Consider the following 16,582-nt stretch of genomic DNA (forward strand, 5'->3'; position numbering starts at 1 on the left):
TTTGATGTCTGGCCCATAGTGGTCTGTTTGCTGGCTGTGAAGAGACATTCAGGGAAAGGCACTTTCCTCATGCCAGCCAGGAGGTCTGCTGCACACAGGAAGACAGGACACAGCATTTGAGATGCAGATACTTCATCTACAATTACTTTTCTGGGCCATTGAGTGTGGTGCTTTAAATCACCAGTGTTTATGATTTCCTGTAATGAATGCTGTCAGCTTGAGAGATGGTCTTAATTGTTAGTAAAATAAAAACCATGGAGGAAATGTTTGATGTACAAAACTTGGGAGGTTTTTATAGCTCTTTGTTTTCCGGTCCCACTGCTATGGATACAGCCTGCATCAGCAGCATGAGAGAGTACTCTGACAAACTCCTGGCCAGTTTCTTAACTACATCCAGGTACCAGTATCCTTGAATTGGCTGAAGAGTCTTGTTATGATTATGGTTAAAGAAGAATATCTGATGACAGTATTAGGGCTTAAATGACTTTGCAGCAGAGGTATGAGCAAAGTAATAAACTTATCTCACAGACAGCTTTTTTCCCTCCTGATTTCTATTATTATTGCTCTTGATATTATTATTATTTCAACCATTCTGGTTGTTGCTTGAAACGAGAATAATGGAGGAAGCTGGAAGTGGGGCAGGTGCTTGCAATTCAGTGCATTGCTGCATTTCCTGAGAGCACATGCAAAGTGCACTCGGTCAGTTTCTCTCCCTTTGAGAAGGTCTGTGTGCCCTCCAGTGGCTACCAACAAATGGCTTTGGAACTAACTTCGGTTGTGTTTCCTTACACTTCTTTTTGATCTGTTGCAATATTAAAGAACATGTTGAGAAAGTTCCTCAGTTGACTTGCTTGAGAGTGATGGATCTGCAGTGTTCTCCTGGAGTTCTAGGTCCAAGGGGAAAGATTTTATAGTTTTTATTAATTGTTAGAGTAGAGTAATTTTAGCTGCTTGATGTGACTTCTGTAGTCCCTTACTGCCTGTGTGGTAGTGAGACACCAAGGAGGTTCTTGAATAGGGGCTCATTGGGAAGGGAGGAACAGGAGGGGTGGGGGAAGGATGACCCGAGAAGGAAGGTGAAAAGAAGTCAAATATCATGATTTTTATAAAAATTGAAACATGAGATAAGTGTTATAGAGCCATTGACTAGCTGACACCTGAGTCGTCTGTGAAATCAGTCTGAAATGAGATTGACTCATATCTTCAGTTTATTGTATAGATGCTGCAGAGTTTTGGCAGTAGTTTCCTTGACAGTAAAATTTCATCGTCTGTCTGTTCAGTTGGCTGTCATATTTGCTCAGTAGAAAATGAAATTTTGGAAGTGGTATGTTTGTGTTTAATCTGCATCTAGCAGAGGAGGAGTGGTGCTATGAATGCAGGGATAGCACAGGTTTTAAAAATAGGACAGTAAAAGCTTCTGAAGCCAAATCATCATAGGTTTGCTGGTTAGAGCTGTATTTGCATTTCAACATCCCTTTTTTTCACTTTGGTTCTAACGATATCCATTCACCTGAGTCTTTACTGCTGCCCTGTACCAGTGCTTTTTTTTCTTTTTTTTTCCCCCACTGTAGTTGTTTACAGTCAGCTTGATAATCCTCCTCTGCTGAAGGAGGCCTCTCTTGGTCTCCCTCTAATCTCAGCTCACCATAGGTCACTTTACATTAGTCTTTGGGGAAATACTTCCTCTTGGTAAGATGTCTTAAGACCTTTAGTCTTTCAAATGCATTGGGTCTCCTTGCTCCCTTGGGTCTGGGCTTCATTGCTGCAGGATGAAAAACATGCTTTTGGTCCTGTGCACAAGAACTCTGCTCGGTCCAGCTGTTGGGAATGCTGCTGTTGTTGGGGAAGCTTTGCTTGCTTCTGGTGTAGCTGTTGGGGCAGCTGCATGCTGGCACTTAAAATAAGGACTTTCAACCTTGTTTTTATAAAAACAAATGATCCTCAGCCTTTGTGCTTGAGCTATTGGTGGAAGATTTTGCTGTCATCTGTTTTTATGAAATGATTTTTTGTTCATTCCTTTCTGGATTTGGAGAGTAGATCAGCTGGCCAGAGGAAGGCAGGTTGAAACACCCCAGCTTTGTGGCGTGATAGTAGGATCACAACAGTGTATCCTGCATTTCATGCTTGTGCTCTTACTCCTATTGATGATAGTGCTGTGAAAACAGTTCAGCTACTTAAAACAAACAAGTAACTGGCTCAGCCAACATTTGTTCAGATTTTCTGGGAGACCCAAGTGCCCCAGTGGACAGGTGCTGAACAGGTTAGCCTGTGTCAAGATGTTGTATGAATACTCCTGTAACCCTAACTTAGGCGTATCAAATTTACCCTGGAACAGTTGTCTCAAGCTTCAAAAATCTGATTTTTCACTAAATTGTTTCTTGTGTTTTCTGGTGTGTGGACTGTACATGCAAAGGCAGCCTTAATTGTTTTTGTCTTTGGTAGGAGAGGTCTTGTACTTGTGAAAGCTAGTACTAGAAGCCATGAGGCTGGATTCTACCATGAATTGTTTTCTTGTGTTAAAAATCTGTGATGAGTGCTTTTGAGATACAAGTACTCTAATGACATTGTGCAGCATTTCTTTTAAGTCCATTAGGGGATGTTCAGAAAAAGTTTTTGTGCTACAGAAATTTTGAGTTTCAACCAGTTTCTCTTTTTCTTTTTTCTTTCTTTAATTAATTGCAGATCAGCTGGAGCGCGTGTTCTTACGTCTTGGCCATGCAGAAACAGATGAGCAGTTACAGAACATTATTTCCAAATTCCTACCCCCTGTTCTCCTCAAGCTGTCCAGCACACAGGAAGGAGTTCGCAAAAAGGTAAGGGTTCAGTTTATCATAAAGATATATTGTCCTGGTCAGGGAGAAGGAAATGCCTGTGATGTATCATGGTTTGCTATGCTTGCATGTTCTCTGTTGAGAAAATTACTCTTTGAGGAAATTTTATCATTACCGTAATAGAGAATTGGTTCATTACACCTGTTATAGCTTAAACAAAACAGTTAGTGCTTGTGTCAGCACGGGTTTTGCAGATGTGTGGAGGCTGTATTTGTTTCCACTTGAGGCCAGCTAGCTCCGAGTTAGCTTGGGAGCAAGGCTTGCTGCCATAGGGACGGTTGCCTTGGCTTCCAGGGCTGTTGTGCTTCCACCTGACTTAGGGCACGTGTGAAGCAAGCTGCCTTCTGTGCACAAAATACCATGAAGCCATACTCATTGATGTCATTCACTTGACTGATAACTGGAATAAGAGCAAGAACCAAGTTATTTTGAAGATGGACTGTCATACCTACCTGAAAAAAATCAGTTCTGTGGTACATAAGACAGCTTTATCACAAAATATATTCAGGTACCTTACTTAATATGTACCAAAAGTGTTTGGTTTTTGCCTGTAACCGGGCATAAGGAGCAAGGACCAAGCAGTTTTAGAGGTGGAATTTAATATGTAACTATCAGCGTTCAGTTTCAGGGGAATTCAGTTTCCTACATTAGGTTTTAGGTCTGGTAATAGGAGTGGAGTGGAATGTTCTAGAGTAGAGTGCAGGTGAGGTGTAGGGGGTTAGTGGTGGAAAAGAAGTTTTTCATAAGTTCCTCTGTCTTGTAGAAATAGGGAAATGATCATACTGTCACTGCATTTATAAGTAGATTTCAGAACCTGCAAGTTACTGAAGCATAGATTTTTCTCAAAGTTTTGCACAAAACATGTCTCTAAGAGTGATTACATGAAAGTGGATCTGTAGAAATCCTGGATGTTCCTCTGACAGCCCTGGAGGACTCGAGACCCTGGCAGAGGGCTCAGAGACCTTGTTATCAGTCAAAGACACCTGTGCCTTTGATTTTAGCCCATGGAAACAATTACCAATTTTGTGCGAAGAGTTACAAACCACAAGAGTTTGAATAGAATGATAGTGAATTTATCACTGTGTGAAAATGTAGAATTTTGGGGTTTTATAATGGTTCTGGAGGCAAGATGGAGGGATTTGGGCATGTCCTGTCCTTCCTCCTGTTTCTTCTTAGCCTCCATCTTCTGCTGTGATGGCATTTTTGGATTGGTTTAGAGTAGAGACAGACTGTCTAACATAGGTGATGTTAGACAAAAATTATTGTAAATAAAGTACACGTAGTTTTTAGCATAAAAAGATAACACTGCCCTGAGGGCAGTCAGTGTGCCTGAACCTGACCTGCCAGACAGATCTCGGTGGGTTGGAGAAGGAGTGTGTTAGATAAGAGAAAGTAAACAACCTTGAGAACGAGAGCCAAGGAATCCTGTCGTCTTCTTCGGTCTTGGGGCTGGGAAAAAGAGACTTTCTAACACCTTGGGGTCATCTCAACACCAGAGACCTTGTCATGGATCCATGGATGTCATGCCATTCCACTGTGTTTAAGGACAGATACTCCAACTCAGATGGGGCTTTCTTCTGAATACCTGCTTACCATGTGTACTTGAAGCTGTGCTGAAAGGCATTTAACCAGCTGGTGAAATTTCCTAGGGTATTTTTGTGTTATCTTTTCTCTCTAACCTGAAATCTATTGTCAGTTATTTGGGAGTGTTGGAAGATTCAGGAAAGGGGGAGGACTAGTCTTTTGAAAATTAAAGTTAAAGAAGCCTCTTGAAATCACAAGCCTACTTAAGGGTGTATTGTAGTGGTAGCCGTTAACAGTTTTTACATGAGAGTGAATAATGAAATAGAATGCTTTTCTTCTTCCTTTTAGGTGTTTAAACTCTTGATTTTCATTCTCACCAGATGTTTATAATACAAGCAATTATAGCACTTGATCATTTGAACATGTTTCTTGAGTTCTGTCTAAGTATCTCCTACCCTTTCTCAGAGAGATCTTTGTAGACAGGTTTTTTTTCCTCTCTGAAATAGTATGAATTTGTAACTGTTGCAGTAAATTTACAGCAGCAAAATTTGGAAGCTGTCAGTGTTACTTAGTTTGTTAGTTTCTCTCTGATAAACAAAGTTTTGATCACATGCTTGCACTCAGCTCTGCAGTTTCTCTGGATTATAACTGGACATTATTTTGTTTGAGACCTAGTCATGGAATGGATGTAAAGATGGTGTCTAAGAGGCTGCTCATATGCAGCTCAGCATCCATATGGTTCTGCAGTTTCCATTTTGGGCTTCAGTGACAGCATATTATGACCAAGGCAATGATCCCTTGAAAACACAGGACACCCTGTTGCTTTGGCTTGAATTGTTTGAAGTCAACATGAATCTAGGAGTGGCTCTGACTGGTTTTGCCGCAACTGAATTGACTTCATCTAATTCACTTACATTTTTTTGAGAATCTAATGAAGTTTGCAAGCAACATGCAGATGTTCAGTGTGATTTCTCAGAATGGATAATGGTTCCAGAGTAGAAATTGTAGTTTTTCAATTTTCTTCATTCAGTTATGATACTTCCTTCAGGAGATTTACAATTGGCACTTTAATGATGCTAAGAAACTACCTAGTGGGATTGTAGAATCATGGGATAATTCAGGACTTTAGAAGGTCTCCAGACCAATCTCCTATTTAAAACAGTCCATTACAAGTTCAGTTTGGGATGAAGGTGAAGGTTTTATCAAGATGGGTTGTGGAAAACCTCTGAGAATAAAAACTGTACAAACCATCTGGGCCCGAACTTCACTGCTTGATAATCTTCATCATGAGGGAATACCACAGTGCACCTCTCTTGTTTCTACACACTCTGGCCCCAGCTTTGCTTTGCTGTCTGCTCCCCTCGAGCATCTGCCTGTTCCCATTGGCATTGCTGCTGGAGCTCTCCCCTCCCAGGCAGGACTGCACATTGCTTCTGCCTGGCATTCACAGCGCCCCTGTTGGCTTCTCCTCTTGTTTGGAGGATTACAGTTCTGTTATGTTCCACTCCAAACAGTTCTCATACACTTATTTGATAACTTTTTTATGGGTGTGGATGTTTTTTTTTGCCTGCTTTGTGAATTTGAGTTATTCTGCAGCTCAGTATAGAGCAGGGGTACAGATTTCCAAGCCAGATACAGTTTTGACAGATAGTAACCAAACTGTGGAGAGAACTGGTCATCTTCAGTAATCCTTTCTTTTATTTCTGTTGATAGATGTTATTGATTGTGGTGTGGTTTGGGACTTTGGTGTTTGTCTTAACAGTGGCATCGTTTCAAGATAATATAAATGATGGCTGCTGATTTCTTACAAATTAAATAATCACTTAGATCAGGCCTGGTTTGCTTATACTAAGCCTGTCTAATGGATTATGGTTGATGATTAGACCCCAGATTAGCAACATTAATGGTGGTTCTTTCAAGTTTGTTTGTTTATTTTTTTTTCCTTCCTGTCAGGTCATGGAGCTGCTGGTTCATCTGAATAAGCGCATCAAAAGTCGACCAAAAATTCAGCTTCCAGTAGAGACACTGCTAGTTCAATATCAAGATCCTTCTGCAGTGTCATTTGTCACTGTAAGTGTTCTTCTAAGATTGTTTGCTGCTTTACTTTAGCAAGCAGAATAGTCTTTAAAGCTCCTGTATTTAGCTCTGTCAGTTTTCCTAGCAAGTATGTAATTGTTAATGAGGTTGATGTTTTAAGAGCTTTTTTTTATATTCAGTTTTATAGTCTGGTGTGGGTGAAACTTGGTTTCATAAAGCATTTTGCTGTTCAAATTAGACAGCTACTCTTGATATTTCATGGTTGCATGAATCGTCATTGCTTGTATTGTGAAGGGTCTGTTCATTGGTAAAAGCTGCATTTTGCAAGCAGCTACCAATCCTTATCCTGATATCTGCAGGATCAGAGTTTTACTTAAAACACCATTATCTCTTTGAACTCATGAGGACCTGTATTTTTATGTGGTTTTAGGGTCAGGACTGTAGCTGAGCAAGATGAAAAAAATGTTATTTTATAGATTGTGAAACTTTCACAGATTATTTCATTCAATCTAATTTAAAAAGTGAAAATAGTTTTATAATGTTTTTCCAAAACTATGAGGCAGTTTACATTTAAGTTTTTATAGGTCTCTTGCAAATCATCATCATGAAACAAAAGTGATTAAATCATAGGGAAACTTTGTACTTTTTGTTTTACTGTTAAGTCCTGTGTGTAGCATAAATTAAAAATATGACATGTTAGAAATGTATGGAGAAATATTTAGACTTTAAACAGCAGTGACATACATGAAAGTAGTTTTAGGTTGTCCTCAGCAAGTGGCTTTATCTGGAATTCACATTTTAGAAATGACCAAGACTTCTGGAGTGCATATGTCCTGTAGAGCAAAACAAACCATCTTGTTTAGAGACATACTTGACAAACTCTGTATTTGGCTGTACTTGTCAAAAGATCTTGTCATTCATGTATCTCAGCAATGCATATTCCTTTGCATCATAAGGCTTCATAGCATTTTAACTCAGGTGTCGTCTACAAAGTAGTGTATGTACTACAGCACTCCTCTTTGGCACTGCTTTCAGCCAGGTCACGGAACACAACTCTTACCTCTGCAGTTCTTGGCTGGATTTAGGTGAACAGCATGGTCCAGTATTCAGTATTGCTCTGCTGTGCTGCCCTGTCACTGGATGCTAACTGCATTTGCTGCTTTTAAATGAGGTGATTTAGAAACATGTTTTTAAGAGAAATATTGTCTATGCTGCTGACTTTGTATTTATTCAATATTGTATTCTATTTTATTTCAGAAATAGGTAAGAGAGATCATTACATTTGCTTTATTTTAAGCTGTTGCTTAGTTGCAGGTGCTTTTGGTGAAATTGACAGTGAAAAAGACATACCAGAGAGAGCTTTTTTCATTGTTTTTTTTCCACCTTTTAAAGCAGAGGCCCAGCAAGACCTGCTTGGACTAGTCCTTGCCGAGTCTTCACTATATGGTTGTCAATCTGATAGGTCTTGGACTTAAGAAATTGGTCTTGCAAAACATATGTCGTTTCCAATACCCAATTATGTAACAGAACATACAACAAGAGTTTAAGGAACACATACTTCTTTTCCATTGCTGCAATGTGCTTTTTCTACCCCTTTAGAATTTTACCATAATTTATGTTAAGATGGGATACCCCCGTCTGCCTGTGGAAAAACAATGTGAATTGGCTCCAACCCTTCTCACTGCCATGGAAGGGAAACCTCAGCCACAACAAGACAGGTATGACTTCTTAGTCTTGGAGTGAATTTTGTTGGTATTGATTTAGTAAAATAATTTATATTAGTTGTTTAAAGATTTCTTTTCCTTAGTGCTGTCTTCATGACTTAGGATGTTCTTGCCATGTACAATTTGGATCAGTAAATCAGTTATTTGAGTGGTACAAGAAATTGTTATGGTCTAAAGCTGTAATAATATACAGAATCTGCAGCAGCAGACTCCCTATATGATAAGAGGGAGTGTTATTATGGAAGTGAAATGCCTGTCCATATCCCCCATGCATCTTCATCAAGTTGTGGTTTCCAGCTTAAGGCCAGACCTTCAGTAGATGCCCTCTGACCAGCTGCAGGAGCAGTGCTAGATGTCTCAGATTGGCCATTCTAAATTGAGAGGTAGTGTTTCAAGTAAGTAGGAGTTCTAGCTAAGTTGTAATATGTGAAAAAAAGAGTGTTGGGAACTGCTGTATACTAAGAATCTCTATGGGTGGTCCTGGTTCTTACCTACACTGAGATGAGTTTCAACTGTGTTGGTATTGCAAAATGTCATTAAAATTATGTCTTCATTCACTCTACATACTGTAATGGTGTAAAAATATTTTTAAATTACATTACTGGAAGGTCTTGAGTAAAATCTTGTTCCATTCATTAGATTAGTGTGAAAATACTTGAAGTATGTTTTTTCTCTGTTGAAAAGGCAAGTACATGAGTGAAGAGACCTTTGGAAAATCCGGCTGTACTGCTAGACGTTCGCCAGTGTGTTTTAAGGATGAGACAGCCCTATTCTGTATTTTGTGGCATAATTGTGAAACTGTCAAAAATCTGGACAAAGACAGTGACTTTATCTCTCCAGATGTCTGCATGCATGCAGACACATCTATTCCATTTTAAGGACATATCCTAATTTATCTTCTGCTTTCCATTTTTAAGTACATTAGGTGGTAAATAGAAGCCACTGGGTTGTGAATATGTTCAACTTTGTTAAGATTCTCTTTTTTTTTTGCTCTTAAGAAAGGGGTTTGTTGTAAAAGGTTTCTCTCTTGTATGTTATAAGTAAACAGGTGTGGTTTTTTAAATGGTTGCAGTAAATGTAATTGTTTTTCAGCCTAATGCATCTTCTAATACCAACCCTTTTTCACATGAAATACCCTGCTGAACCACTGAAAGCAGCAGCTTCTCCATTTAATCTTGCTGAAAAACCAAAGACTGTACAGCTGCTTTTGGACTTTATGTTGGATGTTCTTCTTATGCCTTATGGGTGAGTTGATACCAGTCTTCTCTAGCATTGATGTGTTCTTTATGTGTGAAACAGTACAAGCTACACCCTTGAAAACACATTTAAAGTGTGCTGTTACTTCCTAGCTCAAATGAAATCAGTAGAAAAGTACAAAAGAAGTTGATAATTGTAATAACGAGATAGCCAACCCTTTCAAAGAGAAGCCTGACAAAAATGTGTGCCATCTTTCTGCTGTTGAGTTTTAAGGCTTATTGTTCTGAGATCATAAGCAAGAATAATCTCTAAAAACGTGTGCTTTCTAGAGTTGAACCTTTGAAAACAATTGGTCTTCTGTCTGTGTTTTGGTGAAAAATGTTCACACTGCAGTGATGTTGTCTTAGTGTGAACACTGTTTTTGAAAACAAGAAGAATGTGCAGAACAACTTGAATTTACTGATCACTGCTTGTTAGGAGCCTTCTAGTGTCTAAAATCAATACTTTCTCAAAATGTTTTCCCAGTAACTGTTTTTAGGGTGTTTTTGTGTCTTTGTATTGCTAGGGGAGTTTTTGCTTTGGAAAAAAAATAGAAATAGTTTTGATGGATGAACGTGTTTCTATTTTTTTTCTGGCAATATAAGTCTCATAGGATTGGTGCCAGTATGATCTATTTGATCATATTTCTTGCTCACCGGAATGGATTATCCTGAAGGAATGAATTTAAAATAGCAAGCCCATGGTCTTTCTCCATGTCCATTTGTTGGGGGCCATGCTTTCCATCAGATAATTAGGGGAGCACTTCCCTTTCATTTGAATATACAGAATCTTGCATCACACAGTTTCAAATACCTGTTCTTCTGTTCATGATTCACACTCTTCAGTTGGCTCAGGTTAATTGCACTTAGTGTCATCCATTGCTGTAGCTTCAGCAGATGAATCCTTGGGCTTTCCAGTGAGACTTCAGTCCCTTCCACACTTTACTACTCTGGCCAAGCATGCGTTTTTAAATCACAGAATCATTTAGTTTGAAAGAGACCTCTGAGAAAACACTCAGAGACACTGAAAGTAGGAGGTGAACGTTTTAATTTTCTTTCCAGAAGGTGCTAGAGAGTGTCTTGAGTTAGCTTGTGGTTCTGGTTGTCTGTCTCTTGAAGTCTTGCTCCCTGAGGTGAAGCTGTTTGCAGTGGTTCACAGCTAATTTATGCTTGTTAGAACTTGGTCCATCATTTTCCAGTTGTGATTTAGCCTTACCAGTTTGCTGCAGTAAAGGAAACAGAAAGCTTAACTGTAGTGTTTAAAGCTCATAATACAGTGTTTAAAGTTTTAACTAATGAGACTTGGAATTAATTCCTGTTGTTGAGATTGTTTACCTTTTTGTTGCCTGTGTGCTGAATGCAAGGTGGGAGACTGGCTGGGGCAAAAGAATTCTTGCTGGTCTCTGCAGTGCAATTTTGAGGCCATTTGGCCATCTTCCAAGGATACATGGAGCAGTGGTGTGGCTTTTATAAAAGCACGAAGGTGAGCACAGGGCAGCTGCGCTAGCCAGTCTTGTGAAAGAGCAAGCTCCATAAACGTTTTTTTATTTTTGCTTTCCTTCTCTCCCCAGTATTAAAACTACCATTTTCCAAAACAATATCTCATTTATTATTTTACATCAGGATGTTTCCTGCCACTTGTGCTGCATAGGCTTCATTGTTTCCCGTGTTAGGTTTGTATTTTTTATAGAAATTGTACAAATGTTATTGGAGCTTTTAACATGAGTTTCATGTTATACAGCATGAGTATTTAGTTCTAATACAAAATAAATAATTTTTTTCTGGTTTGTAAGCTAAGGTCTCTTTCTGGAAATGCCAGTGGACCCTTCCCTTTTCTAACTGAAGTTTGTTTTCGTTTACAATGACATTGTTATGGCTCTGGCAGAATTTGTGGGGATAATTGGCAGCAGAGCCTCAAATTCTATCTTATATTAGAGTCATGGGATTAATTAGAGAAAAATAATCAAGTTGGACAATTTATGTGTCTTTCTCAATTCCAGAATCTAATTCAGCTGATAATGTGGATTGGAAAAGGCTCTAATAAAAATCTTTCCCTGCCTGCTTAGGTTTGTATTGAATGAATCTCAAAGTCGACAAAACGTGCCCTCGGCCCAGGGGTCTTCATCAAGTAGTGTGGGAGGTCCTGGAATCCCTCAGCCACCTCCAGGAATGAGCTTTTATGCAGCTAAAAGGGTTATTGGAGATAGTCCATGGACACCAGAGCTGCTAGAACAGGTATTTAGAGCTGTGGGGCTGGTCTGTGGTGAATTGTGGGTGAAATGCTAATGGGACAGTTGCAGATGGAGGAATGGAAAGCTGGAGGGAAAATATGTAACTGATTCTGACCAGGTCTTTAGTTGCCCTGAGGGAATTTACTGAGGAATTTTGCATGATGCCTTTAGGAATTTAGCCGGGGAGGAAGGTGATTGGGAAGCAGCCGTGACTGCAGCCTACTCTTGTGTTTTGCTCCGAAAGGTTGCAACAGTGTCTTCCGAAGCATCCCTTTTCAGCAGTGGTGTAACAGAGTATCCCATAATGGTGATGCTGGTACTTGCTGCAGATGACTTCCACCGGAGTCAAGCTAAGAGAGGGAGAGCATGTGAACTTCTCCTTAAGCAAGCAGAAGCCATGATTTGAGACAGCTGAGGTGCTACAGTTACTGTAACATCCGATTTCTTGTCAGTAACCCTGCTTTTCCCTGGTGTTGAACAGTGTAAGCTGGGGATAGTGAAGTTCATTGAGGCTGAGCAAGTGCCCGAACTTGAAGCTGTTATACATCTGGTTGTAGCCTCCAGTGATACAAGACACAGTGTTGCCACTGCAGCAGACCTTGAACTAAAGAGCAAGCAAAGGTAAGGTCTGGATGGTTGGAAAAGATGGTGTTAGTATTCCTGAAACAGCTATTGCAATGAATGTAGTGCTCCAGAGAGACTGTGCTGGAGGTGAGGAAGGCTGAGGTTCCCTGTATATGTGTGAAGCTGCCATGTCTTCCCACTGGGCTGGGAATTATGTGGTTTGCAGTCTTGCAGCTGGAAATGTCATTTGTCTTCAAAGATGATACTTTAGTTGTGTGGGTTTGATCAATTTTGGCATCACTTTTGAGCCATTTTCTTACCAAATCATAAAAAATAGTGGTGGTTTCCGCTATACACATTGCCCCCTGTGTATTATCAGTTGTCAATAAAGCTTTAGTAAATGATTCCCAGAAAAGTATACTTTCATTTAATTTATTAGGAGAGTAAAGAGACTAATTGTGAAATGGATCATAGTTTAGAAAGTTCGGCAAACACTGTTGTCAGTTATTACTGAAGCTTCTGCTCACCTGCAGTTTGCCCCTCATCATGTAAAAGACAATGCTTCTGTCTTTAACTCATCAAGAGGCCAGAGTAATGGCTGTTGATACTGTTTGCTGAGACATTGACAATGGGAGATTTGCTAGCTCATGTAGGAGCCTGGAGCAAGACAGGGCCATCTTTGAAATATGTAGGTGGCTTCTGTAGAAGTATTTAACATGGAGTCAGATTTTCCATGTGAAAAAAGTCTTCTGCAGCTGAAGTTGTTCAGGTGCCTCAGTTGTGACAGGTGAGATGATTGTATTAAATGATGAAGCATGATTAAGAAAGCTGGTCTCTCCTTCTTCTCTTATGTTTCCTTCTAATGAGAAAGATGTCCAGAGAGAAAAAGAACTGTGTGGACAATATGTAATGTTAAATGTCTTTTATAATAGACATTTATAATACCTGGTTCAAAGATTACTGATATTACCATGGTCTGTATGTCTTGTTTCAGTAGCAGAGAAGGGAGCATGTAAGTTCTAACAAATTACTTGCTATCATGTTGTCAGAAATTGTTAAAGTGTAATTAGTTCACATTCTTTATGAGTATATATTATGTGGATGTGGGAAAAGAGGTCAGAAGTCAAACTGTGAAATTCTATGTAAATTTTAGGACTGATATGAATATGATGCAAAATGCTGTATTTTAAGAAGTAGTCAAAGGTCAGAATCATAACGTGATTTTGTTCAATATGGTTTTTTCCTTCAGTTTAATTGACTGGAATAATCCTGCTATCATCAACAAAATGTATAAAGTGTATCTTGGGGATATACCACTGAAAACCAAGGAGGTAAGATTTGCCTCCAGAGTTGTCTATCTTCTTAATTGCTGAAGAAGTAATATTAGTTGTCTTACTTTAAAAGTAAAAAACATATTTGCGTTTCTTTAATCTATCACTTCCTTTGATATCTACTTTCACTGAATATTTATGCTATTTGAATAATATTTTTCTCTGTGCCAGTGTGTTCTGATTTGTAGCAGAAAGTAATTTACTGTTGTCCAGAGATGCACTGTTTAATCTCTGTTTCTGACAGGGTTCTGTGCTGAAACCAGAAATGAAACGAGAGTCAGTCAGCACCCGTGTTAAATTAAAGATAGTTCCTCATCTTCTACGATCCCGGCAAGCTGCGGAAATGTTCCCAGCTAACATTCAGGTGATGCATATTTTCCAAAGCTACACTTCCTAATAAGTTTGATGATACAGTTCCTCCAGTACTTAGAGTTAGGAAGCATTGTTACTGATTACAGTGTTTAAAGAAGAGGGGGAATGAAAATCTTTGAAAGTGAACCAGACACTCTGTAATCAGCTCCTTCCTTTTTGTCAGGTGGTGTACGATGGACTCTTTGGTGCAAACACAAATGCAAAACTGAGAAGTCTGTCTTTGCAGTTTGTACATCATATTTGTGTCATGTAAGTAGTTCAGAGAGCACAGTGTTTCTTAGCTATTTACCTAGAAGCCACTCTGTTTAATAAAGATATAACTGAACCAATGAGTCCTAAAACGCAGGGCAAGTAGGGGTTTCTTTTTACTTAATCTGGAAAGCTCAGTGTGTCTGTGCTTGCACACAGGAAGTTGTAATATCTGATCTTAACACAGTCAAGAGAAGTGATACTAGAGAACAACCTTTTCAGGGATGCAAAAGATAATATTTTGTGGGTTTCTCTAATTGCAGTTGTCCAGAGAGTAAAATAAAGCCCTTAGGTCCAGTGCTTTTAAATGGACTTACAAAGCTGATCAATGAATACAAAGAGGTAAGATGAAAAATTTTTTACTATAATTCTTCATGTGAATACAAGCAAAAGTTAAATTTATTTATGATGGGAACTGATGTATCTTTTTTTGTGTTTGCTTGAGAGGTTGCTGGAGAATATCTTTTAAGAATTTTGTTGGAAGAGAAGCAGATATTTTAAAATGCTATATAGCAAAACTGTTTTATTTATGTAACACTGATAGATATGTGCTTGGGCACCATTTGCAAAATCTATAGAAAGTAATAGTGCTAGTAATATAAAGAGAGAAATCAAAGTAGTATCTAGCTGCCCTTACTCTGGAGCACACAAAGACCTCAACTCTGGATGTTTATCCCATTGTGTTAAGCATCTGTATAGGCCTGCTTGTTATACATTCCAACCTATTTATCCAGGGATAGTATTACTGTGAGAAGGGTTTTACCAAAGAGAACTGCAATACTAGTCTGGCCTGATGAGATGTTTCCAGTGCCATTTCAAAAGTCAAATTCTCCATGATACTCCTACATGTACCATAGAAAGGGCAGATGTTGCAGATCACCTTTTCTGCAGCTTTAAGCTTCTTGCTGCTTTGACCTTTGAATGTGACCTTCTGGCCTGAGTTGGCATTTGAATGCATGGGACACCCTGCCATAGGGAAGGGAATGAAAAAAGAGGAAGTAAGCCCCTGTGTATAGTTGTGCTGTATTGGTCATCCACAGGATGCGTTTTGCAAACAGCTTCCTTTGTTTACAGCTGCTGTTCAGAGCCAGTGGTTTCTGCCCCTTTGCTACTGTTTCATATCCTCACTGAATCTCCTTACTTGTTTCTCTTGAACTAAAATATGGGCAGCTGAGACCAGAACAGATTTGCATTTTGCCACAATTTGCAGTTTCTCTATTTCTTAGACAAAAGTGTGCTCCCTTTGTTTCTATATGTTTTTATTCTTGGATAGAAATACTTTATATTTTAGGATTCTTTTTCCATGAAAGCCTGCTTGAGCAATTTTGAGACAGGATTTAAAGTAAATGTTTATTATAAAAGATATACCAGTGTGTATTTCTGGTTTTGCTAAATTCTGTTTATTGTTTTATTATTCAAGGATTCAAAACTGCTATCAATGGCATATTCAGCAGTTGGAAAGCTCTCCAGGTAACTGAAACATCATTTAAGCAATGGGGCATTGAACAACTTCTCCAGAGTAACCAGTTAATTTATCAGCAGCAAGTTTTATGCCATCTACCAATTTTGCAGTTGAGTGCACAGTGCAAAGTGTTCTTCTTGTGACAACTTCAGAGATGTAAAAAGAAATACATTTTCTGCTGGTAGCTTCTCTAGCAGTGATTAATGGCAGCTCATGAATTATGCACAGAATTTAGGAAATGGTTCCCCATTCTGGATTGCCAGAAATACAAATTTAAGGAATGTACAGCAAAGACCAGAGTGCATGAAGCTAGGCAAGTGGTATGTTCAGTCATGTACAGGTGATCCAAGTGGTTGTCCATAAAATGTCTCACTTTCCAAACAGTGTTAAGGGAGGAAGAACGTGTTGCTTTATGGTGGGAATGGATAAGATAGAGCAAACTGTCTGTGCTGGCTCTAATTATTTGACACTTAAAATTTGGAATGAGGGGAAGACCAATGAAGTGTGAAGCATTTCAATTTATTAAAACAAAAGCTTCATGGATTAAAATATCTTGTTTCAGCCGAATGCCTCAGCTTTTTACCAAGGATATAGCACTGGTACAGCAGTTTTTTGAAGCCCTATGCAAGGTGGGTGCTGATGGGGCTTTGGGAAATCATTATTTTCTTCTGATTTTGCTGGATTCTTGACACTATACACTGTAAAGTGAAAACTCTTTGTTTTTTGCTGCAGGAAGATGCTGATACTAGGCTTGCCATTCAAGAGGCATTGTCTATGATGGTTGGAGCATATAGTAACTTGGAAGGAGCCCAGCATACCTTGATGGAAGCTCTTGTAGCTTCTTATTTAATAAAGGTATTTTCAGTGCAGTCAAAATCACATACCTTAAAAAAAATGATTAATTGTCTTCCTGTTTCCTGACACTTCCTGTTAGATAATTCTGGATCAGATCTTCCTTTTCTTACTGAATGTATTGGCCTGTCTGGGAGAAGGCAGGGTGTGTATGCTCAGATAAAATATTT

The 16,582-nt window shown here is 39.0% G+C and overlaps 1 protein-coding gene across 2 annotated transcripts in view; it reads left to right on the forward strand.

Annotated features, from left to right (window-relative positions):
* Nucleotides 1-16,582, forward strand: part of ECPAS (Ecm29 proteasome adaptor and scaffold) — a 57,810-nt gene that overhangs the window by 4,814 nt on the left and 36,414 nt on the right. For both annotated transcript variants that reach the window (XM_058043299.1, XM_058043298.1), the window contains exons 2-14: nt 2,683-2,813; nt 6,309-6,425; nt 7,992-8,110; nt 9,209-9,361; nt 11,418-11,586; nt 12,064-12,203; nt 13,396-13,477; nt 13,722-13,841; nt 14,013-14,098; nt 14,362-14,440; nt 15,519-15,568; nt 16,123-16,189; nt 16,293-16,415. In XM_058043299.1, coding sequence (XP_057899282.1) covers nt 2,683-2,813; nt 6,309-6,425; nt 7,992-8,110; nt 9,209-9,361; nt 11,418-11,586; nt 12,064-12,203; nt 13,396-13,477; nt 13,722-13,841; nt 14,013-14,098; nt 14,362-14,440; nt 15,519-15,568; nt 16,123-16,189; nt 16,293-16,415 — 1,436 coding nt within the window. The remainder of the gene's footprint in view (nt 1-2,682; nt 2,814-6,308; nt 6,426-7,991; nt 8,111-9,208; nt 9,362-11,417; nt 11,587-12,063; nt 12,204-13,395; nt 13,478-13,721; nt 13,842-14,012; nt 14,099-14,361; nt 14,441-15,518; nt 15,569-16,122; nt 16,190-16,292; nt 16,416-16,582) is intronic.

The sequence above is a fragment of the Melospiza georgiana genome, chromosome Z (assembly GCF_028018845.1).
Source record: "Melospiza georgiana isolate bMelGeo1 chromosome Z, bMelGeo1.pri, whole genome shotgun sequence".
NCBI lineage: Eukaryota > Metazoa > Chordata > Aves > Passeriformes > Passerellidae > Melospiza > Melospiza georgiana.